General features: G+C 40.2%; 2 protein-coding genes and 1 long non-coding RNA gene across 3 annotated transcripts; all 3 read right to left on the bottom strand.

Annotated features, from left to right (window-relative positions):
• Positions 1 to 4,154: 4,154 nt before the first annotated feature.
• LOC149037673 (uncharacterized) lies at positions 4,155 to 6,735 on the bottom strand. Its single transcript, XR_016181231.1, has 2 exons — positions 6,348 to 6,735; positions 4,155 to 6,122 (listed from the first exon to the last, which is right to left on the bottom strand). It is a non-coding gene; the product is annotated as an uncharacterized LOC149037673 (long non-coding RNA).
• A 2,794-nt stretch (positions 6,736 to 9,529) lies between these two features.
• On the bottom strand, positions 9,530 to 12,130 carry LOC149037672 (uncharacterized). Its single transcript, XM_089186370.1, has one exon. The coding sequence runs from the start codon at positions 12,128 to 12,130 to the stop codon at positions 9,530 to 9,532; it is 2,601 nt and encodes an 866-aa protein (XP_089042496.1).
• A 261-nt stretch (positions 12,131 to 12,391) lies between these two features.
• LOC149037671 (uncharacterized) lies at positions 12,392 to 15,932 on the bottom strand. The gene has a single exon (XM_089187937.1). It carries the CDS (start codon positions 15,710 to 15,712, stop codon positions 12,395 to 12,397), a length of 3,318 nt encoding a protein of 1,105 aa, XP_089044063.1. The 5' UTR covers positions 15,713 to 15,932; the 3' UTR covers positions 12,392 to 12,394.
• Positions 15,933 to 24,832: the final 8,900 nt, after the last annotated feature.

Genomic DNA, 24,832 nt, shown 5'->3' with positions numbered 1-24,832 from the left:
TTGTTAATTTTCAGCTTCAAGAACACAAGTACATAATCTTTAGTGCAGCCCTCTTTTCTCCCCGCCATTATTCTAATTTTTTTATCAAGTTTCCTTTTTCTTGTGTTCAATTAATTTATTGTCTTTACAGGTGAAATTTTAATATCTGCTAGCACAATTATCTCTGCTAAGAGTGTCTACCATCACTCTTGCCGGTCTCAAGCCCAAAACGCTGCAAACTAGCTGAAACTACATGTATTTCGTAAAATTGCAATGAAATCTATCTAAAAACACCAAAATCCGGCAGAACGCACGAGTTTTTGCCAAATTTTACGCAAAAGTTGACAAAAGCGCTCAATTCGACCTGAAAAACACTTTCTTTTTTTTTTTTGCAAAAATCAGCCTATTTTACATTCAAAAGCACGATGTCTTTAACAAAATAGGGATACAATCCATGTGAAAACACTTATTCCAGCTAAAACGCAGTCTTCTCAGTAAAATTTGGGCTGATTTTACCCACTTTTTGTGTAAATAGCTGCCAAAACCCTCTAAACTAGCTGGAACTGCATGTTTTTCACAAGATCGCCATAAAATCTTGAAACGTTGCTTTAGGGACCTTTATGCCTCCAAAACGAGTTTTTACTTTAAAAAAAATGGAATTAGCAAAGATGTTAAAGGGGAAAAAGCTGTGAGAAAGGAGAAGTTTAGTGTTGCTGTTTGATATGCCGCCCAGATATATCAATTTACTAATTTAACGCCTTTAGCCGTGGGCAGAAGTTTTTCTCTAGACTAAGAGGACCCTCCCTATGTTGACGAACCTCAATAACTCGTTGATTTTACTGTTTTTACACAGATTTGATTTTAACCATATTCGCCAAAATAACTGCCAAAACACGGCAAACCAGTATCTCGGCCAAGAGCGATATTGGCCATTTCACACATCCTTATTAGATATGAATTTTATTAAAGATTGTCATTCTAGCATATGTTGGCTAGTTACCACAGGTTTCTTGATTTTCATGGGAAAGTGGCATTGGTTGGTACCATGACCAATCTCCTCGACTTTCCCATGATTTTCATAGGATGTTAGCGACCCATACTTCGAACCTCGGTTGTTTTTTTTTTTTTTACATTGGCGCGAGTTTCACAACTTTCTTCTGGTTTGGCATTGACTCAGAGTTGGGCTTATTTTTATGGCTAATCCATCGGCGACTTTCTCATGATTTTCTTGGGTTCTCAACAGTGACACGCACTTTGGAACCATAATTTTATAAATATGTCAACACTGGCAAATACTGCTAAAATCTACACTCTACTAAACTCCATGTACCACAATATCCACACAACTGCGTGTGCCTACTTGAAAATCCTAACCCTAACCCTAAAACTATCCAGTTAGCCTAGTATTGTATTGCTGGTTTGAGTGACTAAACTGGCTCAAATGTGCAGCTGCTTAAAAATCTAAGCACAGAGTAAGTTTAAAAGATTCAATTTTGTAAGATTTCGAAACAGTTCCAAAATTAACATGCACATAGCTCAGTGTAAAACATCGAAGCTTCTAGGACTTCTTATGATTCCTACGAACGTACACACCTAATGCACGTCAATTTGCCTTTGTTGTCCTCGAACGATCACGTCTTCATGGTAACGTGGTGTAAGAACTGTACAGCACTTTATAAATATATGTTTTACTTGACGGTAAAAGTTTGAATCCGTACAAGGAAACGTAACGGAAACAGGCGATGATAATATTCCGTTGACAGAAATGCAACGGAAACGTGTCGTCATATTTCCGTTCAGGAATCATAACGGAAACATAACAGGTCCAAGGAAGAAGTGAATGATGTGGAAACATAGAGTTTCATTTTTCCGAATAACGGAATCATGCTATTTCGTCCTGTGCTCACTCTAACTCTGTGCTATCCTAAACCTAACCCAAACCCCAAACCAATCCTAAGCTATGGTAAAGGGTTTAAGTCAGGGTTGAGGATAGGGTTAGGGCAGGAGCCCATTACCTGGTTAGGGTTAGAGTTTGGGTTGCTTCGGGTCAGAGGGGTTTAGTGTTACAATCAGGGTTAGGGCTAGGGTAAAATTATGCTTAGAGTTAGCGGGGTTTAGTGTTAGAATTAGGGTTAAGGCTAGGATGAGGCTATGCTTAGGGTTGGCGTTAATATTTTTCTACAAGCATTCAATTGCAGGGTTTTTGGTATTGTGTTTGTAAATTTCAGTAACTACTTGAAAGTTTACTGAAAAACAAACGATAGGCCGACTGGTACACTTACAGGATAGATAGAGAAGGTTGGGGGTTAGGGTTAGGGTTAGAGGGTCTGCGGTTGAGGTTAGGGCTAGGGTGAAGGTTTGGGGTTAGGGTTTGGGGGTAGGGTTAGTGTTTAGGGTAAGAGTGTAAGCCTCTTCAAAAATATTTTTAAGAAGATTTTGTCACCTTTTTCACTTAAATAACCACCTGAAGAATTTTGACCAGTTAGATTATTTGAAGCGGTTGGATTAATTTTTATTGGGGTTTAATAACTTTTAGTAGTTGGATGATTATTTTTACCAGTTGAACCACTGTAATATGCTGGATCTTTTTAACTAATGTTACCATCCTTACCTGAATTATTTGAACCAATTTCACTGGTTACACATGCATTATCCAGTTAGACCATTTCAACTGGTTGGATTATTAAACCAGTTTGTCCATTTTAGATATTGGCATCATTTTATCAAGTTGGATCATGTTAACCAGTCGCACCATTTTACTAAGTGAGATCGTTTCTTCCGATTGGACCATGTCACGTAATTAAAATCTTTTCACCGTTTAAACCATTTTATCTTGTTTTGGCTGGTTGGACCATGTTAACCAGTTGCATCATTTTGACTGGAGTGAAAAGTTCCGTTCTTAACCCGAGCCCTAACCCTAACCCGGGGTTAGGGTTAGGGTTAGGATAGCTCGCAGCTAGAGTTAGGGCTTGGGTAGGGTGGGATTATGATTAGGCTGAGGGTCACAATTTTTTCTGAAAACATCCAATTTTTTTTTGGTATTGTGTTTGGCTCTAAACTTTAACAACTACTTGAAAGTTTGCTTGAAATCAAAATATACCATTTTTTGCCAAAATAACTGCCAAAATGCGCAATTCGGGCCTTTTTATCAATTTACACTTGGTTTAAGCTTGGTTTTTGTGTTTTCCCACAGACTCTTAAACTATTTTGCTGAGAACATTTTTTGCAGCGTTTTTAAAACTGAAATAAGCTTATTTTTGCAAAAAAAACAAACGTGTTTTTCAGTCGAATTTAGTGTTTTTGTCAACTTTAGCGAAAAATTTTGCAAAAATCGTACATTTCTGCCGTATTTTAGAGTTTTTAGACAGATTTCGTCGCGATCTTGTGAAAAACATGTAGTTTCAAGCTAGTTTTCAGTGTTTTGGCAGTTATCTTGTCAAAAAATGGGTAAGTCAGCGCAATAATTGTTTTTTTTTTGGTTTTTAAGGTTTTGTTTGCCCAAATTTTACTGAGAACACTGTGTGTTAGCTTGTCTCCATTGTTTTTTCGCAGATTCTATCGCTGTTTTGCTGAAAACATAACGTTTCAGCTTGTTTGCATCGTTTTTGGTCGTGAAATAAGCTAATTTTTGCAAAAGGAAAAAAACCTGTTTTTCAGCCCAAATTGACATAAAGGATACAGAAGAACATTTGCTTATTGCCTTTTTTTTTTGTCCTTACTGATGAAGTTGATTTTGGCATTTCAAACAAAAACTCTGCTAGAGCATTAATTGAATGACATATCATGCACTTACTTTGAAGCAAGAACACTTTTTTTTTAATTCAGAAAAATACCTTTTTATTTTTTTTTAAGGACTGCTGGATATAACCTGTACAACCAAGATGAATTTACATTCATTATTTGTCATAACTTACTCTAAATTAGAAATTCAAGTATGAAATGAGGGTACTAGCCCTTTAATAGTGTTCAAAATTTCCATATGCAGGGGTACTTGTGGCTACTGGAGAAGAATCAGTCTTTAACCCTTCACCCCCCCCCAAGGGAGATAATAAGTACAGATATCCTCTTCCCTAGGGGCAACTAGCTCAAAAGTGAGTGATCTCAAGGGCCCTCCAAAAACGTTTTCTACAGCAATAACTAAGCTCTACAGAAGCACACTATGCAGACAAAAGGTGTAAGAGAATCAATGAATTCTTTAATTCTTGGTCCCTCCCAGGCCAACCTATTGTACAAATCTCATGACATCTGTTCCAGTTTCATCAGTCAATTTTTCAAGCTTCAAGCTTTTCCTGCAATTATGTACTTGTTCTTGAAGCTGAAAACTAACAAGGTTCCTGTAAATTAAGTTTACATAACAACCTAACAATTTGTGAAAATCACACAAATCCCAAGCTATATCCAGAATTATGCTCTTAATAAAATAAACTTTTAAAGCAAATTGGGATTTTGCCCTAGTTCTTTTTATTTTTTTGTTACTTTTTAAATACATTTGTATAAATAATGCTCCCCTAACTCTCCCCAAAACTTTTAGAACAGATGCAAACTCTTAAGAATGATCAAGCTTTACCTTATTATTAAAAATTTTTTACATCTTAGACTACCAAGTTATCACAGAGGTTTTTTTCGGTACTTTGACCTGTTTAACACCTAAAAAGAAGAACACATACATAACACACACACACAATCAGCCAGGTCAAAATGTGCTGCAGCCAACAATTTGGCCACCTACAATGAAATAGCTGCCAATTTCACACATGTCAGACTTCTATTCAGGACAAGATTTGGCCTCTGCTGCCTATTACTATTGCCAGCTTGCCTGCCACTCAAAATTTCAACTGAGATTGTACATACATACATGTGGGATTAGGTTACACGAGCGAACCTGCACTATTGAAAGAGGTCAATGAATTATAACTCAAAGAAACATTGATAAATAAAATAAATCAATAGAAATGACAAAAATTAAACTAACAGCAGACAGCACTTTTTTGGCCTTCAGGGCCTGATCAGTGCAGTGATCTTCAACTAAGTGCTTAATTTGGACATAAAACCAAAACTTGTTATGGTTAAATATTATTATTTTTCTTTCAATATTCCCATTCCAGCTGATGTATATTATTTGAATAACAAATCTTATTAGCATGTTAAAATCACCTGAGGACAAGGCATACACTTTGTGCCAAAATTGCTTTGCATCAAGTACGTTATCTAGTACATCATTACCATCTTCAGGTATTTCTAATTTACTCTTGAAAATCACACAAATCATAAGCTATATACAGCATACAATTGGCAGCAAATTATTAAAAAGGAATGCAGTAATCTTTAATAATAAGAGTAGCTAAATAACAAATAGCCTAGTCAAAATGTGCCGGTAACCAGGGATTTGGCTTTCCACACAGAACATTTGTTAGGCGTCTAGTCTGGACAAGGTTTGGTCTCTACCTTCTGTTACTATAGCCAGCTTGCCTACTTCTAAAAAACGTTTTGACTAAGCTGAAAAAAATGTTTGAGAGAAAAATGGCCACAACAAGCCCACTTACTGCAAAATAAGAAACATAAAAGTAACACTTCAAATTAATACAGAATATAAGCCTTGCAGGATTTGGCTCTCAATAAAATTAGTTAAAATAGCCGATCTTGAGTTTAACTACTCACTCAAAATGGGCTGACAGCCTGCAATTTGGCCACCTACAATGAAGTATCTTCCACTGACTTCACACCTTTCAGACTGCTTTTCAGGATGAGGTTTGGCCTCTGCTGCCTATAATTACAACAGCCAGCTTGACTACTACTAAAGAACATTTTGACTGGGCTGTGCAAGTGTTACTAGCATATAAAAAGCACCTTCAGGTAGATTACAGCAAAGCAGACTTTGTACCAAAACACTTTGCATTAAGTACATCATTACCCTCTACAGGTATTTCTAGTTTACATGTGAAAATCCCACAAATCACAAGGTATATTACATCATACATGTTGACAAAGCAATCAGGGGTACATTTTTCATAATAGGATGCAATGGTCTTCAGTATCAAGATTATTTGGTACCTAAATAGTAAAATGTTCGAGAGAAGAAATAATCATAAACATTTTTTCTTTCTCATCAGTATCGACTTCCAAAAGTAATGGATAATGACCACCTAAAACAAAGAAGAAATAAATCAAATTTGTGATTTCACAGGGCTTCAATACGAAACAACTCTACATATCTTTTATTTCCTACCACTTACAAGTGGCAGGAATGGCTGAAATGGCCTTCACGTGAACACAACAGAATCCTATGCGTGTATAACCATGTAGAACTATTTATTCGGTATCGAAATTACATCCCAAATGTCATGATATTTGACTGAAACTCAGCTTACCCATCTTTCGTTTAGACTTCGAAACTTGCTGCTTTTTACCACCGTTTCAATGTTTTCTTGTTGTTCAAAAGGTGGTAGGGCCATTGCAGACCGTGATTTTTTTTTTACTTGAGAACCAGATCACAACACCCAAGCCTTTTCACGCTAAAATATTAAACTACTGAGATTTCCTTCGCCGCCGTAAGCCGCCATTTTATCTTTCCCTGAATACTAGTTCCCAAGCTTCGAGCCCGAAGGTCTCAGACATGCACTGAAATTATGATATTCGTTATTTCAGGGCCAATTTAGAAATAACGATAATCGTTATTTTGGTGTCGAGATCATGCTGATCACAACTGAACGCACATTTACCCCTTTCCTCCGCCATCTTGAATGTTGTAAGACAGTGGAACCGAGTCCTTCTCTTTATTTAACACGTGTAAAGAGGATTGGTAAAGAGTGCCACGAAATTACTATATCCATAAATTTGGTGCCAATTTAGAAATAACGATAATCGTAATTTCGGTCTCGAGATCATGTTGTTCAAAACAGACCATGTGCTCTCTTATTGTGACTGCAAAACATGTTACCAGCGGTACACGTCATGAATGACTCACTGAAATGTCTCAGTCATTACACTATTGGTGTGTTCACATTCATTCTCAGGGAAAATTGAATGAATCAAAGTGAAGACGAATGGTGTCACTATGTATGGTAGAAGTGCCAATTTGTAATGTTATATTCAGCTTGACACGTTTTTGTATGAAAATGAGGCCCCAGGCCTTGAACAAGCAGCCGTTGTTACCAAGGCAACAAGAGTGCTTCGACCTTTAAAAGGGGCATTTATGTGCATCTCTGCTGAGTGCCTAACTGCATGCAAAATTTGAAGGGGGGTTGAAAAAATTTTCATTTCCCAAGATGTTTGATTCTTACAGAGACTTGCTCTTAACTCCCTTCTCCTTACTATCAACCTTACAATTCTTACAATGTTAGTTCAACCAATAATCCCCTAATTACTATTTTTATTTACTCTCATCACTTGTCTGCTTGATATTGTATTGCTATTGTTAGGAGAAATTCTGTCGTGGTCATACATAGGAGTTAAAGGGTTAAAGGAAGCAGGTTATTAAAAAAATTATAACTTTTCATTTAGGTAATTATTTGAATATGTGAGTAACATTTGATGTTTTCACATGTAACAGGAGGATCAAGCTGAAGATAGCCTCAAAAAAGGGTAAACTCCACGGTAACTGAGTTAGGTGACTGATTTGGAAACTTGAGCACTTGGTTAGTACACCTGGGGTAATTGAAATGTCAGTCCCCATGCAGGAACCATCCACATGACCTGTACAGTCATATGCTATGAGATAACTTCAGAAAAATGCATTTGTGTCAGTAGAAGTATTTTAAGTACAGTGCCCCCTAGTAACAAAAATGAACAATTTCATGTAAGCATGAGCCAGGGTCGGCCAGGGGGGGGTAGTGGAATACCAATATACCCGAAAAAAAATCGACAAAATACCCCAAAATACCCCAAATTCCTCCAAATATACCCAAAAATAATCGAAGCTTTGAATACTCTATACCTGAAATTCAAAGAAAGTGATATACTGAATACCCATATTTAAGCTGCAATATACCGTATACCCGATTTAAAACGCCCCCGAATACCGAATACACAAAAACCCTGGCCGACCCTGATGAGCGTTTGGGAGAAGTTATTGTGGTAATTGACCCTTTTTTACCAGGATGCATAGGATCTGATGATTATATTGTAATGTATATCTTTTACCTTTCAAACTTTCAACTTTGCATTAATTGTAACTGTTTACCATATCTATTTCTCAAAAGTTGAAGCAAGTGGGTCAATAACCTCACTTCCTTTATTTGTTTGGAATTGTGTGATTATATGATTTTGCTGTCCAAGTTACCACATTGTAATATTATTATTCAGACTGCATTTAATACTCATGCTCAAGCTTTCATTAATGCATGGTGTTTCTTACCAATGTTCATACCAAAACTAAACACTGATATCTAGAATTATAAAATAATTCAAATAGTACGCGCGCTCTGATTGGCCATGAAACCATTTTATATGAGCGTATGTAAACACGGTTTTCGTTCCTCTTTCATTAGTTATTTTATAAAAGAAATGTAAAATGGTTTCCGTGTTTACATAGCCTGATGTAAACACTTGGGAGGTTGGGAGAACACTCGATAAGCTGGAAACCACTCCGCTTCGCGTTGTGGTTTCCTACGCTTATCTCGTGTATATCTATGTAAACGCGGAAACCATTTTACATTTCTTCAATGGTCAGAAGATATGTGAGTTTTAAAGGGTGGGAATCTGGAAAAGCAATTAATTAGGACTGAAATCAATGGGGGCCCTCCTGTTTTAATTCACGTTTTACTTTGACCTCCCTCCTCACCTGTAATGTTTAGGCACATAGATGAAGAGAACATTTTTTGCATTTTGATGCATGAAAGTTAAATTAATTGGCATCCACATAATACATGTTCTGATCCTTTGGACCCTGATCCATAAGTTTGCTCACCGTAACAAAAGAGACGTAAATCCTTCATCAGTCAGTGTAACCAGATTTATTCAAAGTAAATTTTCGCGGTGAAACGAGAAAGGGTTTTCACCAGCGAGCACGACAATACAATGACAATCCCTAAATCACATGGAAAATCAATACCATGATACCTTGCTACAATGCTAAACTGTGTGGTAACGCTAGACGCGTGACACGCGTGACAGAACACTCCCCGTCTGGTATAAGAAAATACCACTACAATATCTAAACAAAACAGTAACGTCCTAGATTAAAATGTCCAGTGATGTTCTAATTTCCAGCACAAAGCTGTGAAAGTTCACTTTTCTCTCGTAAAACTTAGACCGTTCATCCAAGTGGGGTTTTCATCTTCTCGAAATCTTTCTCCCTCCTAAGTAGGATAACCTCAGTGACGGGCCTGGTGTAGCTCTTTCTGGAGCCGTCTTTCGCTGTCACCAGGTCAACCTTGCGTACTTTACTGTCTGCGGAAGCATAAGCCTTGGTTATCCGGGCAAGAGGCCAGTAGTTTCTAGGTGACTCTTTACAATGAAGGAGGACCAAATCTCCTTCTTCTAGGTTCCTAGTTTCGTTTTGCCACTTCCTTCTTGGCTGGAGTGTCGGCAGGTATTCTTTTCGCCAACGGGTTCAGAACATATTGGCCAAGTACTGGACCTGCCTCCACTGCTTGCTGTACAGGTCTGTGCTTCTGAAATTCCCAGGCATGGATTTCAAGGCTCTGGACTTCTGTGTTAGCAAAGTGGCTGGGGTGAGAATCTCTGGCATTTCTGGATCAGAGGGCACGGGGACCAGGGGTCTGGCGTTCACTATAGCGGTTACTTCTGCCATGAGTGTTGTGAGGACTTCATGAGTGAGACGTATGGGTCCAAGATCGGCAAGAATGGAGTCCAAGATCCTTCTGGTCACCCCTATCATTCGTTCCCAAACTCCACCAACGTGGGAGGCATGAGGAGCATTGAAGATCCAATTGCAGCCTTCAGTTGCTAGGTAGGACTGAATGGCTTTGTCGTCCATCTCGTTAAGGCAAGATTGGAGCTCGTTTCGTGCGCCCACAAAATTGGTACCACAGTCTGAGCGAAGCTGTACTGCTGGTCCTCGCAAGGCCAGGAATCTGCACAAGGCATTGATGAAACAGGAGGTGTCCATAGACTCTATCACTTCGATATGGATAGCCCTTGTGGTTAGGCAGGTGAAAAGTACAGCCCAACGTTTGCTGTTGGCAATTCCTCCTCTTGTCTGGCGAGCACTGATTAGCCAGGGTCCAAAGACGTCAAGGCCAACGTAGCTGAATGGAGGTGCGGGAGTAAGTCGATCAATGGGAAGATCGGCCATCTTTTGTGTCTGCTGCCGACCCCTCAGCTTCTTGCACTTAATGCAGTTGTTAATGGCGCTGTTCACGGCTCGCTTGCTTCCAACAATCCAGAAGCCACTGCTTCGGATCAGGCCGAGTGTGAAATGTCGCCCCTGATGCTGTACTTTTTCGTGATAATGCTTTATTAGAAGACTTGTGACGTGATGTGAGCTCGGCAGTATCAAGGGGTGGCTCTCCTCATAGCTCAGACTTGCTCTCTCTAGTCGGCCACCAACTCTGACGAGTCCATCATTATCAACCATTGGGCTCAGCTTGAGAAGGGGGCTTGTCTTAGGTGACCCATCAGAGTTGTTGAGACTGCTGATTTCCTGTTCATAAGCTTCATGCTGAACATTCTGTATGATTAACAACTTTGCTCTGTTTAGAAGACAAGCATGTGGTGTCAGCTTTATACTTTCTGTGGCACCAGACTTCTCAAGGGTCTTTTGACGATGCGACTGGATAAAGGAGAGAAGTCTGCCAATCGCCCTCACAAGAGTTGTCCACTGTGAAAACCTAGAGAAGCGGCTGGTCCCGAGAGGTTTGTGAGGCAGAATTTGAGTTACCAGGGCTTGTAACACTGGGCGGACTTCCGGGTCATCTTCTGCAGTTTCTGAGGCTTGGTTGGCAGTCGTGTTGACAGATGCTTCCTGGTCATGAAGGAAGATAGGTCCATGATGCCACATACTGCCACTCAGGTTCTGGGCATCTACTGAGCGCGTGGCTAGATCAGCCGGATTCCGGTGGGAGGGTACATAATACCATTGTTCAGGAGATGAGGATTTTCTAATACGCTCTACTCGATTGCTGACATAAACATAAAAACGTCGCGTCTCGTTGGTAATGTAGCCAAGGACTACTCTGCTATCAGAGTAGTAGGAGACTGTATCAGGCTTTATGTCCAACTCTCGGTTGATGAGCTCCGTGATTTCGATGCCAAGTGCGGCCGCACACAGCTCGAGACGAGGGATGGTTGTGGCATGAGATGGGGTCAGCTTCGCCTTGCCAAAGACGAAAGACACTTGGATGCTTCCATCGTGTTGGACAGTTCTGAGGTACGAGACTGCTCCAATGGCGTTATTGGACGCATCGCAGAAGGTATGCAGCTCCTGTTTTTTTACTCCTGTAGATGAAACTACTGCGTAACAACGAGGGACCCTCAGAAGCGTTAGAGCTTGCAAAGCCTTACACCATGCTTCCCAGGCCAGCCTTTGCTCTTCCGGCAACGGTTCGTCCCAGCTTTCTGGATGAAGGTTGCTGAGATTGGCCATCATGGATCGAAGGAGGAGCTTCCCTCTAACAGTAACTGGAGCTGCAAGTCCCAGTGGATCATACAGACTATTGAGGACGGAGAGCACACCTCGTCTTGTAAATGGCCTCTTCTCCAGAGAAACTTTGAAGGTGAATGCGTCTGCTGATATGTCCCATAGCACCCCTAATGCACGCTGAATTGGCACAGTATCCAGTGAGAAATCTAGGTCGCGGAGGTCAGAGGCTTGATCTTCTCTTGGAAAGGCATGAGTCACTTCTGGATGACTGGATGCTATCTTATGTAGACGGAGATTTGCTCTGGCTAACATGGCTCTTGTGCGAGTTAACAGGTCAATGGCCTCAGCGGGTTTGGCCACAGACTTCAGCCCGTCATCGACATAGAAATTGTTGTACACAAAGTCCTTTGCATCTGAACCAAATTCTTGCTCTCCAACTTCAGCTGTTTTTCTAAGGCAGAAGGTGGCTACTGCTGGTGAGGAGGTGTTTCCAAAGACATGAACCTTCATACGGTACTCAGTTAGCTCTTCGTTTGGATCGTTATTCTTGTACCAGAAAAATCGCAGCAGGTCCCTGTGTTGTTCTTGAACTAGGAAGGAGTGGAACATTTGTTCAATGTCCGCCACAAAGGCCACAGTGTCCTGACGGAAGCGTAACAGGATGCCTAGTAGGTTGTTTGTGAGGTCTGGTCCTGAGAGCAAGGCCTTGTTCAGGGATGTTCCTTTGGTTTCTGCTGCAGAATCAAAAACCACACGAATTTTATCTGGTTTTTGGGGGTGGTACACTCCAAAGTGAGGAAGATACCAGCGTGGGCTAGAAGGGCTTAATTCTGCTTTTGGTGCAGGTTCCGCGTGACCTTTTTTGAGCAATTTCTACATGAAGTCGAAGTAGTGCTGTTTCATCAACGGTTTTTTGTCAAGTGTTCGTCTAGTTGACCTCAGGCGCTTGACTGCATCTTCTCGATTGTCGGGAAGCTTGTTAAATTTCTCACGGACAGGTAAGGGCGCCTCCCAGCTACCAGATTCGTTCCTGGCTAATGAACTGTTCATGATTTGAATGAACTTCCGATCCTCCACTGACATTCCTAGTCTGTTGTCATCATTAGTGCATGCAAAGACATTGTCTCCCAGTCCATCTTCAAAGCTCCCTTTGAAGAAAGTTCCTTTCTTTTGACTAGTTTGCAAATAAGTTGTGAAGTCTGCATGTGAACCATGTTTAACATAAAGCCGGTTGCTGCATGGTAGCAGAAAGGAGGGTCGACCATTATCGAGAACTTGTGTCCTGTAAGATGAGATCTCAGTGGGCTTATGAGCGCCATCCATACAGGCGTTTCCTAACACCACCCATCCCAGGTCGAGGCGTTGAGCCCATGGTGCATTCCTGGGTCCGTTTCGCGATTCATGAGTTTTGTGAAGGGGCGGTGCGTCTCTTCCGACAAGCAGGAGAATTTCAGCTTCTGGGTCTAGCTCAGGGATCTTCTCAGCGATAGCTTCCAGATGGGGGTGGGCTCTGGCCGCTGCGGGAGTTGGAATTTCTTCTCTATTGTCTGGAATAGCGTTGCATTCAGTGAGGATGGGCAGCGTGTGACTCTGCGTGCCATCAAAGGATTCGATAACAAGGTTGTGGGCGCGTCTTCCCATGGCCTGACTTGTCCCTGAGCACGTTTTTAGCGTGTAAGGTGTTGCCTTCCCACCCAGGTTCAGCAGATCAAACAGTTTTGGCTTGGCGAGCGAACAGTTGCTTTGATCATCGATGACCACATATGCCTTAATTTTGTTCTCAGGTTGACTGTTTGCGTAGATGCTCACAAGACATATCTTTGCACAAGACTTGCCTCCCATTGTGTTTCCACACACCTTTGTGCAGCTAGATGTCACTGCAGGCTCCCCGCCGTACTGGTGGGCATCTTTCAGCTCTACTTCTTCTGCTGCTGGTTTGCTGGGGGGTCCCGCGTGTAATGCTGTAACATGTTTATCACTGTGACACTCAGAGCATTTGACTTGGGTCGTACAATCCTTTGTTAGGTGATTAGTTGTGGCAAGGCAATGAAAGCAGATTCGGTGTTGGCTAAGCAAATTCTTCCTTTCAGTGAGGGGCATGGCCCTGAAGGCACGGCATTTGCTAAGCGGATGCGATAATTTGTGAATGACGCACCATCTTGCAGGGTCCCGGTTAGTTGAGCTCTTGAGTGCAGGGTCTGTGATGTCAGTCCTAAATGCTGTGAAGCCTTGTCCGAAAGGTGGGTCATCAGTAGGTTCGATTGGAGGTTTGACAAGAGGCTTGACAGGAAATTTCTCCAAGTGACTCTCCATGGATAAGAATGGATCATTACGTTCTTGTGCAATCTCTTGAATGAAAGAGGCAAACTCCCTAAAAGGGGGGTAGTCAACACCATGCTGTGATTTGAAACGGTATGCGTGCCTTTGCCACCTTCCTTGGAGTTCTTCCGGTAGCTTCGCGAGCACTGGTTTCAGGAAGGCGGGTTCATCAAGGATTTTGAGGCCTGCAAGACCACCATCTTCTTTTGCACACCGCAACTCTAACAGTAAGTCCCCCAATTCTTGCAGACCTTTGTTGTCCTTGGATGCCAACACAGGGAACATTGTGAGTTTGTTCAGATGCACGTTGGTGATAACTGCGGTCGAGCCAAAACGTTCGCCCAGCTTTTTCCAGGATTCTCGTACCCCCGCAGTCGGATTCTCTACGTAAGCATTGCGTAGCCGTTGCACAAGTCTTTTGGACTCACCAGTGGTGTAATCCAACATTAGGGCTAGCTCCTCACTTGCAGTGATGTTTACATCATTTGTCATATTCTTGAAAGCTGCCTTCCAAGTATTGAAGTTTTCCGGACGATCGTCAAATTTTTCGATTTTGTTGGCAATCAGCTCCCTTCGAGTCATAAACTGAATAAAACATTCCATGCAGTCAGCTGGATTGGAGAATTTTACGGTTTGGCTAGGGGTTGAGGGCGATGCTCCTGGGTTCAGCTCCTCTAGAGGATCTTGCTTTTCCTTCTTGACAGACTTAGCCGGGAAACCAGGGACGGTAAAGCGTGGTGTGTTAAGTTCTTGGCGTCGCGGCTTTTCCTCCTTAATCAAGTTAGCCGTGAAACCAGGGGCGGTGAATCGTAGTGCGCTAGGTTTTTGACCACGAGGACTAGATTCCCCCAGTTGGCTGCTGATAAATTCTTCAACACGCTTACGGGGTTCTTCAACGGGTAGATCTGGTAGCTGATACTCATTACCGAACCCGAGCTCCTCATCAATGGCCTTGGCTCGCGCCACCGCTGCAGCTGCCTCTTGTTCGACGCGTAAGGATTCCAGGCGCGCTTGCTCTTCCTGTTTTCTCCTTGCAAAGGCCAGTTCGTCTTCTCGTCTTTTCTTCTCTTCAAGTTCAAGAGCCATCGCAGATTTAGACTGAAGTTCATTTATTTTCCTTTGCATTTCGGCCTTTTTCAATGCTGCGGCCGCCTCGCCTCTCGCATGGGCTCGTAGCGCACTAGATGAAATTGACGTCTTAGAAGCACGCGACCCAGAACAAGCCGACCCTAATTCTTGTAGAAGATCATTTTTGCGATCTATTCCTTCCTGTATTGCTGCTTGAACGATTTCTTTTCGAGTCCTCATGATTTCCTCCAACGTTTGTCGTTCCTGAAGTTGTTCGGGCGAGCTGGCGTACGCCGTGAAGTCCATCAAAGAGACCCAAACGAGCTGATATTCGTTGAACGCCGAGCGTAAATCTCCTACTGCTTTACGAAGAGCTTCGACGGAGTCCGGAGTTCCCTGGAGCTGAGAAATCGTTCGGGCAGTTGCTTGCCATAACCTTTCGAGCTTCGACGTATCTGTCTGAAGTCTGTTGGCTATCAGTTTGACGCTGGGTTTCGAAACTCGTCTCGGCCGCGTGGAATCCTCCTTTTGCTCGACGCCATCTTGGTTCACATTGTTTACGAATGGAAGCGTGTCGATTTCGGCTGGCCGAGTAGTTTTCCTCGAGGTTTCAAGGTCTGATTCGTAAGTAGCGAATGAAATATTAAAGGCGCCTGCCAGAAGGTCAGCTGCACTGGGAATTTCGTCTTCTAATTGTGGCTCGAGTTCCATATCCATGAGGTTGACATTATCATGATTATCGCCTTCGTCGGCTGGCGAAAGGTTTCTCGTTTCACTGTTCTGATCCTTTGGACCCTGATCCATAAGTTTGCTCACCGTAACAAAAGAGACGTAAATCCTTCATCAGTCAGTGTAACCAGATTTATTCGAAGTAAATTTTCGCGGTGAAACGAGAAAGGGTTTTCACCAGCGAGCACGACAATACAATGACAATCCCTAAATCACATGGAAAATCAATACCATGATACCTTGCTACAATGCTAAACTGTGTGGTAACGCTAGACGCGTGACACGCGTGACAGAACAATACACAAGGCAAGAATATAAATGCCTTTGCTTAATAAGTAAAAATTTAAAATAAGAGAGTTGTGCAGACCATATCTTACTTTTTATCCTCTTTTAGATATTTATCCAAATAACATAGTCACTATCAGTCTCATTCACTCTCAATTTCCACTGAGCTTGTGGAAAGACGATAACCTCAGTATTTCTTTAAATAAAGAAAGGAAAGCCTACCCTCTTACCACAGATAGTTCTTTTGGGCATCATCAGTGCAAACCTGGGTTAATTTGTATATAAAGGTAATTGTTCCAGGTAGGCTTACTTTAAAAATTGGTTGTGAAAATTTCTTGAACCTGTTGTAGTAGGAATGTTTGACTCAATTTTACCTCACTAACCAGCATGTAAACAGAATAACTAAAAACTTGATATTTATTTGTTCTTCTTTTGAGGTGCACATCAAAATGTCAAAGTCATCACAGGCTTGAACTACAGGTTTAGAGGGAATCTTCATGTGTTTTCAACACATAAACCAGGGATTATGATCCATGACTACTTCGGATGACTTTACTACATGCCATAAAGGTACAGGCAGGTGTTGTAAAAAAGTTTGCATAGCTTTTTCATTAGTACACATTTCTTTTTCTAAGAATCTTGTTTATCCAGCCTATACTGAATTCTAATTTCTCAAGCAAATTTTCTTTTTTTTGGAATATTCTTAGATCTCCTAGTATCAGTTAATATTCATGTAATTGAAATAAATCTTGCCGATGTATGGCACATTATTTTTTCTCTGATCCTACTCACATTATATTATGTGTAGGGATAGGTATTGGCTATAAAATTTCAGTCAAATTAAAATTTTGTGCACAGCTTATGTATCAAATTTATATAATAAAATATTGTATCCTTCTTAATACTAGTTTATCAGAATAAGAATGAGTTAACAGGCACAAGTATGGCTTTTCACAATGATAGTTTCCAGGTTTGAAAAAAGTCACTGCCTTCTAAAATCCTCAGTTCCTTTGCCCTGACAGCCCAACCTTGTCAAAACATTGCCAACAGGAGCAATAAGCAAATTCATGATACAGACAAGAGACTCTTCTCGATCCTGTTAGCTTTTTATGGACATGTCATTTCAAACATGGCGTACATGCCACGAATTTTCCATCCCCGGATCAATTATTTTGTAATGTTTTTTACAGTTGTGGAAAATGGTTAGGTTGAAATATAATACAAAGACTTGCTAGTAGGTAGTCAAATGACTGAAAACTTTTTATATATCAATAAAATATATTGTTCTGTTTCATGTTAACATGTTGCAACAACTCCAAATTCCAGTAAATTCAATTAATGGCAAACATGAGAAAATACCATCCATGATTTTTTTTGGGTGTTACGATCAAAGTTTTATACCAATGAAATACCTCTGTCGCTTTTCTCTCAGCTATTTAACCTTTGATTTCAAATATCAAAAATCAACATAAATATAAATATGAGCAAAAGACAAGCAAACTAACTAAAACTATACAGGAGGACACTGGATAATTCATAATGGTTAAGTCATCTACCTACTCATTTGTATATCACGGTTTCTGAACAATTACAATGTATTCAGGTGATTTTTTAAGATAGAAAGTTTCCGAAAGATAAAAACTTAAAAAATCTGACCTGTCCATCAACTCATATAGTTTCACAAGAGTTCTGTGACAAGTCGCCAAATCAAAAGAAACCATGGCGCTGAATTACGTCTTTGATAATAAGCTTTCGCTCTTTTTTCGCCAGCTCGTATCTCCAAATTAAAAACGATTTTCAGATTCGGTGGCGTTGATCTTATAATCTTACTGCGAAGAAACCTTTTTCTACTGCCGTTATCGTCCAATAACTCGCTATTCCTCTTCACTAGCTTTTTTCTAGGTGTATGTTCAATTTGTACTGTGACAGTCAAAGGGATGGGTTGCAAGGCATTGTGTAGCTGTGCATCTTCTTGAAAAGATGGCAATGACATTCTTCTTTCCATTGGTGTGACTTGTGACACTCTCAGCCTTGTGTTTTCGCGTCTATATATCACTTCCAGACAAGAAAGTGAGCGTCTAGAGGGTAGGGGATCTTTGTGCTCTGCAGGCTTTTCAACACCAAATTACGAAAAGGAACGCCGGTGCCGCGTGGCAGGACGTCCTATGTCAAAATCTGACTCGATTTTCTCAGTTGTTGAGAATACAAACAACTGAAGAGCAACTTTTCTATAACGTTTGTTTTTATGAAGATAGAGCACAGGATTTACGAGAGAGTTTATCTGAAGGAAGATCTCTGCCCACCGAAAAACCGTGCAACTACGAAAAAATGGTAAAAACGAAGCCGTGATAAAGACAACCATTAAAGGCACGATAGCGATGAAAATAGTAAATGTCAGCAAGCACGCTGTGTGGGCAATTTTCTTGTTTATTCTGGCTTTGACCAGGAAACTCACCTGGCTGGTTTGACACCGCTTTTGTTTTCGCAGTTCTAAATAGTATAATTTGCGATAAAAGTTCACCATTATTAATATTCCAGTTAGCCAACCAAGGCCAAAGATGCCATCTAGGAAAAAGAGGACCGCATAACGGATACCAGCAACGGCCGATGCAAAAAATAAGGCAACCGTTATAAACGCAATCACCCAAGTAATTCCTGCATATTTTTTTACGCGCGATTTTGTTATTATAATCTTATATTCCACCTTCTTTACTATCTCCAAATACCTCTCCCAAGCAGTGGTGCAGTGTACAGCACCACCATAGCAACGAGAACTCTCGTGCAGATGATGTTTTCTGATGCATATCCTCGAAGAATCAGCGTATCTAAACTGATTGTCAGTGGCATACAAACTGCGCCTACCAAAAGACCTGCTGCAGCCAAACTTGTGATCAAAATGTTAGAGTTTGTTTGTAATTGTCTAACTTTTTTATCGTTCCAATCACTACGATGTTTAAAAGGACAGTGAATGCGACAAGCGACAGTTGCGATGACAATTGCGAGCTGAAGGGAAGTTTTTTGCGTCGAGTCCCAGATGAATTTCATGTGGGGTGAGCTGGAGCAAAAGATCTCTAGTCTGGAAGAATTACCAAGCTGCTCTTTAGGGTAACCCAGATTCATTTTGATGAGCACGAAAGGCTTAGGGCCATATAATCATAACCGTTTTGTAAACGATCGATGGCTGTTTGCATTAGGTCGCGCAAAGGGTTTCCTCTCTTAAGGCGACTTACTATCATGACAAAAATCTCTCACACGTGGGTAAACTTTTCATTGAAAATGCTGCTTGTTAGGAATATTTGCATTTATCTTTGCGGCTTATTCTTAAACATATTGAGAGACCAAAAGGGAAAAGAAGGTTCTGTGTATACCTGATTTGATGTGAAAATATTTCGGTCATTTTCAAACTTTTCTTAGCGCAGATTTTTTTAAAGCAAATCTCCAAAATTCATAAAAGAAGAAGTAGCCACCGAGACGTTGATATGTAAATTTCTTCAAGACTAACCTTCCGAAAATATTCAAGTAACAAATAATTCTGTCGGCAGCTTATAATTTGAACGGCAGCTGATCACTAAAAATGTCAAGGATAGTGGATTACTTTCATTTAAATGTAATTTCAAAAAGCATAAAACTCATCCATGCGGAAGACCAGAAATAAGAGAAAACTGGTTTGGATCTTAACCTCTATGGCAACGGACCAACTTTACACCTTCAAAGCCACATTTGATTGCTTGGAGAGTCGCTCACTGGGCGCCAACAAAAGAAGCATGTGTTTTAAACTGCTGAGCCTCACTTAAAAAGAGATGGAAATGTATTCAGTCAAACCCAGTCGCTGTCAAAATAATAACAAAAGAAAGAAGAACACATGTAAAGATACTGATACAATACTGAGATCACTAGAAATTAGGATAAAAAAGGGCAAAACTTTTTACAAAAGCATCAAATTCTGTAAACACATACTTTAAATACAATCGATGCAAGTTGGCATATTCGTTCGAAGAAAGTTAAATGGTGTGGCTGTTTATTTGTTAACGAGAGAAATGGCTTCGCCAAAACCTCTTCTCCTGACATACATACATATATCTTATTAGTCGTTTTGGTGTGTAGTATCGCTGAGTACTTTTACGAGTTGTGCAGTAAAATTACTCAGATATACTACACACCAAAACGTCTGATAAGTTATAACTATCCGACTGCTTTTTTTTCTGCTGTCTTTCTGCTCATTTCTCATAAGGCGGGAAAAGAAAAGCGGTAGAGAAGCGTAGCGCACTCAGCCTACTGCTTAAACAAGTTTTTTTACAGTACAAAATATCGAACTGTCAAAATAACCACACAATATCGCAGGACATGTGTACTCTATTCGCGCGTTCTTTGTACCCCACTTTGTGCAGTTGGATAATAAGAGTTGATATTTGCCGCCCTCTATATCTTCCAAAAGACAATCCGTGAGTGAAGCTACCGTTAATTAGATCTAAGATGCTGCTTCCATTTGGTCATAAACAATACTTTGAAGCGGACAAACAACAAAACTCGAATGTTTCCCAGTCATATTTTTTTTCACACAAACCAACATCTGAAATATCAGACTTTTCCCAAAGCCACGCAGTCGGCGACACCGCTGGTAGATCCTCTCTAGAAACCAAGTGAAGAAATTGCTTCTTTTTTTCCGAGTTTAATGCGAGGGATAAACCGATATCAAGTATTCTAGATCTCTTGTCCAAAATACTTGTGAACTGGTTTTATAAGCTTAATGAAAATTCGATTACTGACTCTAACTTTTCAGCCTCACTATCATCGTTGAAGGCTATTCAACACCAACAGAACAAAAATTCACCTTTGTCTCGTCGCAACTTTCGTGAACTAAATTCCTTGAAAATCTTTACATCATACAGTGTTTCTTTTTAGTGTTACATACGAAAAATATGCCATTCGGTTCCCGGATGTAGTGGTCGTACTGATTCTAAGGGTGTTTTAGCTCTCGGTAAAAGACTAACGCCAATGTAGTAAATACCATCTGATACAGAATTGGTTTTCAAAGAGTATTTCTTGTAACTTGAAGCCCAAAGACCTAATGATAACCAGCTGCTTATCAGCTGCTTGAATTGGTTGACTGGACACCCGGCCGATTAAATTTTGAACCAGCGCAAACTACTTGCAATCACCCACTCTACTCCTCATCATAAAATCTTTCAAACCAGTATTTTTTTTAACCTTTCTAACAATATTTCGAGGCCTTTTTCATGAAATTTAATCATAACGAGAGTAATTTTGATATATCCAACCCTCCCACTGATTTTCTCACACGTTCATCGCCCAGCTGTCCAGAACAAAGGAAAATATTACAAACCATATGACTTGTGGATACATTTAGTGGCTGTAGGAGGTGATTTTTTTTTTAATGAAAGAGCAAGAAAAAAAATTAAGAAAAACAAATGTAAAATTTAGAAAATGCTACAGTAAAATTGATATTAAACGACTCGAAACATGTAGTTGGCATTTGCAAAATAAAACTCGAAAGTGAAATGAAGAAACATTTTATGTGTTCTTTCGACACAGTTCTTTTATATTCAAAAAAGTTATTATCGTTTGCTTTATCCTGAATTCCAACCGGAGAGAAATGAAATCCGATGAGGTACATAACCTGCTAAGCCCTATACAATCTTTCATCAAGTAATACGTTTTGACCAATAGAATTGCACCCTGTTGAGTGTTACGATCAAAGTTTCATACCAATGAAATACCTCTGTCGTTTTTCTCACAGCTATTTAACCTTTGCTTTCAAATGCCCGAGATCAACACACATTTAAATATACGCAAAAGACAAGCAAACTAACTAAAACTAAATAGGAGGACACCGGATAATTCATAATGGTTAAATCATCTACCTACTCATTTGCTTATCACCGTTTCTGAACAGTTATGATGTATCCAGGCGATTTTTTCAAGATAGAAAGTTTCCGAAAGATAAAAACTAAAAAAATCTGACCTCTCCATCAACTCTAATATTTTCACAAGTGTTCTGTGAAAACTCGCCAAATCAAAAGAACCTATGGCGCTGAATTACGTCTTTGAGAATAAGCTTTCGCTCTTTTTCCACCAGCTCGTATCTCCACATTAGAAACGATTTTCAGATTTAGTGATGTTGACCTTATATTGTTAATGCGAAGTAACCTTTTTCTACGGCCGTTATCGTCCAATAACTCGCTATTCCTCTTCACTAGCTTTTTTCTGGGTGTATGTTCAATTTGCACTGTGACAGTCAAAGGGATGGGTTGCAAGGCATTGTGTAGCTGTGCATCTTCTTGAAAAGATGGCAATGACATTCTTCTTTCCATCGGTGTGACTTGTGACACTCTCAGCCTTGTGTTTTCGCATCTATATATCACTTCCAGACAAGAAAGTGAGCGTCTAGAGGGTAGGGCATTTTTGTTCTCTGCAGGCTTTTCAACATCAAAGGACGAAAAGGGACGCCGGTGCCGCGTGGCAAGACGTCCCATGTCAACTTCTGAATCGATTTTCTTGGTTGTTGAGAACACAAAAAGCTGAAGAGCAAATTTTCTATAACGTTTGTTTTTATGAAAGTAAAGCACAGGATTAACGAGAGAGTTTATCTGAAGGACGACCTCTGCTCACCGAAAAACCGTAAAACTACGAAAAAATGGTAAAAACGGGGCCGCGGCGAAGACAACCAGTAAAGGCACGGTAGCGATAAAAACAGTAACTGTCAGCAAGCACACAGTGTGGACAATTTTCCTTTCTATTCTGGCTTTGACAAGGACACTCACCTGGCTGGTTTGACATCGCTTTAGTTTTCGCAGTTCTAAATATAATTTGCGATAAAAGTTCACCATTATTGATATTCCAGTTAGCCAACCAAGGCCAAAGATGCTATCTAGGAAAAGGAGGACCTCATAACGGATACCAGCAACGGCCGATGCAAAAAATAAGGCAGTCGTTATGAACGCAGTCACCCAAGCAATTCTTGCATATTTTTTAACGCGCGATTTTGTTATTATAAGTTTATATTCCACCCTCTTTACTATCGCCAAATACCTCTCCCAAGAGATTATTACTAGATGATAAAATGAAGCACTCCAAGCAGTGTACAGCACCAGCGTAGCAACGAGAACTCTTGTGCATATGATGTTTTCTGATGCATTACCTCGAAGAATCAGCGTATCTAAACTGATCGTCAGTGGCATACAAACTGCGCCAACCAAAAGATCAGCCACGGCCAAACTTGCGATCAAAATGTTGGAGTTTGTTTGTAACTGTCTAACTTTTTTTATTGTTGCAATCACTACGATGTTTAAAAGAACAGTGAATGGACAAGCGACAGTTGCAACGACGATTGAGAGCTGAAGGGAAGTTTTTTGCGTCGAGTCCCAAATGAACTTGAACTGGGGTGAGCTGGAGCAAAAGATCTCTAGTGTGGAGGAATTACCACGCGGCTCTTTAGGGTAACTCAGATTCATTTTGATGAGCACGAAAGGCTTAGGGCCATATAATTATAACCGTTTCGTAAACGATCGATGGCTGTTTGCAATCGATCGCGCAAAGGGTTTCCTCTCTTAAGGCGACTTATTATCATGACAAAAATCACTCACGCGTGGGTAAATTCTTCAATGAAAATGTTGCTTGTAAGGAAAAGAGAGAAAATAACGTTCTTTGTACTATTCATTGTCTCCACCTGATTTTTACGGAAATATTTCGGTCATCCTCAAACCTTTCTTAGCGCATATTTTTTTTTGAAGCAAATCTCCAAAATTCAGAAAAGAAGAAGTAGTCACAGAGGCGTTGATCTGTAAATTCCTCCGAGACTAATCATCCGAAAACATTCAAGTAACAAACAATTCTGTCGGCAGCTTACAATTTGAACGACAGCAGACCACTTCAAATGTTTCAAGAATAGTGAATTACGTTGAATTCATAAAAAATGTAATTTCCGAAAGCATTAAATATATCCATTTGGAAGAACACAACACTGAAATCAAAAGAAACCAGAAAAAAAGGTAAAAATTAATACAAAACCGTCAAATTCTGTAAACAAATACGTCGCACAAAAGGTTTCCTCTCTTACAGCAACTCATTTCCATGAAAAAAATTGCCCACACGTGGGTAAATTTTTCAATGAAAATGTTGCTTGTAAGGAATAAGTACATTTATCCCTCCGGCTTATTCTTAAACGTATTGACCAAAAGAGGAAAGTAAGGTTCTGTATACTGTTCATTTTCTCCATCTGTTTGTTATTTGTCATTTTCAAATCCATCCTAGCGCAGATTATTTCAAAATAAATCTCCAAAATTCAAAAAAGGAGAAGTAGTCACCGAGGTGTTGATTTGTGAATTACTCCACGACTAATCAACGACTAATGAACGACAGCATACCACTTCAAATGTCACAGGGATAGTGAATTACTTTCATTAAATGTGATTTCAAAAGCATAGAACTTATCTATTTCGAAGACCAAAAATGAAATAAAAAGGGGTTGGATCTCAACCTCTATGGCAACGGATCAATTTTACACCTTCAAAGCCACGTCTGATTGCTTGGAGAGTCGCTCACTGATCGCGAACAAACGAAGCGGAGATGAAAATGTATTCAGCCAAACCCACTTCCCGTCAAAAATCATAACTAAAGAAAGAAGAACACTTGGAAAGATACTATAACAATACTGAGATCACTAGAAATCAAGATAAAAAAGGCGAACATTTATACAAAACCATCAAATTCTGTAAACACATACTTAAAATACAATCGATACAAGTTGGAGATGAGAAACTCAATAACTTACTGTGATTTTCTCCAAATAAAAGAAAAGTTGTTGGATATCAACTTCCATGGCAACGGATCAACTTACACCCACAGAGCCGCATATGATTGCTTAGAGAGTTGCTTATTGAGCGCAAACAA

Source organism: Pocillopora damicornis, chromosome 11 (genome assembly GCF_964200805.1).
Source record: "Pocillopora damicornis chromosome 11, jaPocDami1.2, whole genome shotgun sequence".
Taxonomy (NCBI): domain Eukaryota; kingdom Metazoa; phylum Cnidaria; class Anthozoa; order Scleractinia; family Pocilloporidae; genus Pocillopora; species Pocillopora damicornis.
Note: the sequence above shows the minus strand (reverse complement) of the source record. Positions and strands in the feature narration are given on the sequence as shown.

Bases quoted from the DNA above. Each gene is read 5' to 3' on its own strand.
- LOC149037672 (XM_089186370.1), bottom strand. From the start codon at position 12,130: ATGTTCCACTCCTTCCTAGTTCAAGAACAACACAGGGACCTGCTGCGA.
- LOC149037671 (XM_089187937.1), bottom strand. From the start codon at position 15,712: ATGGATCAGGGTCCAAAGGATCAGAACAGTGAAACGAGAAACCTTTCG.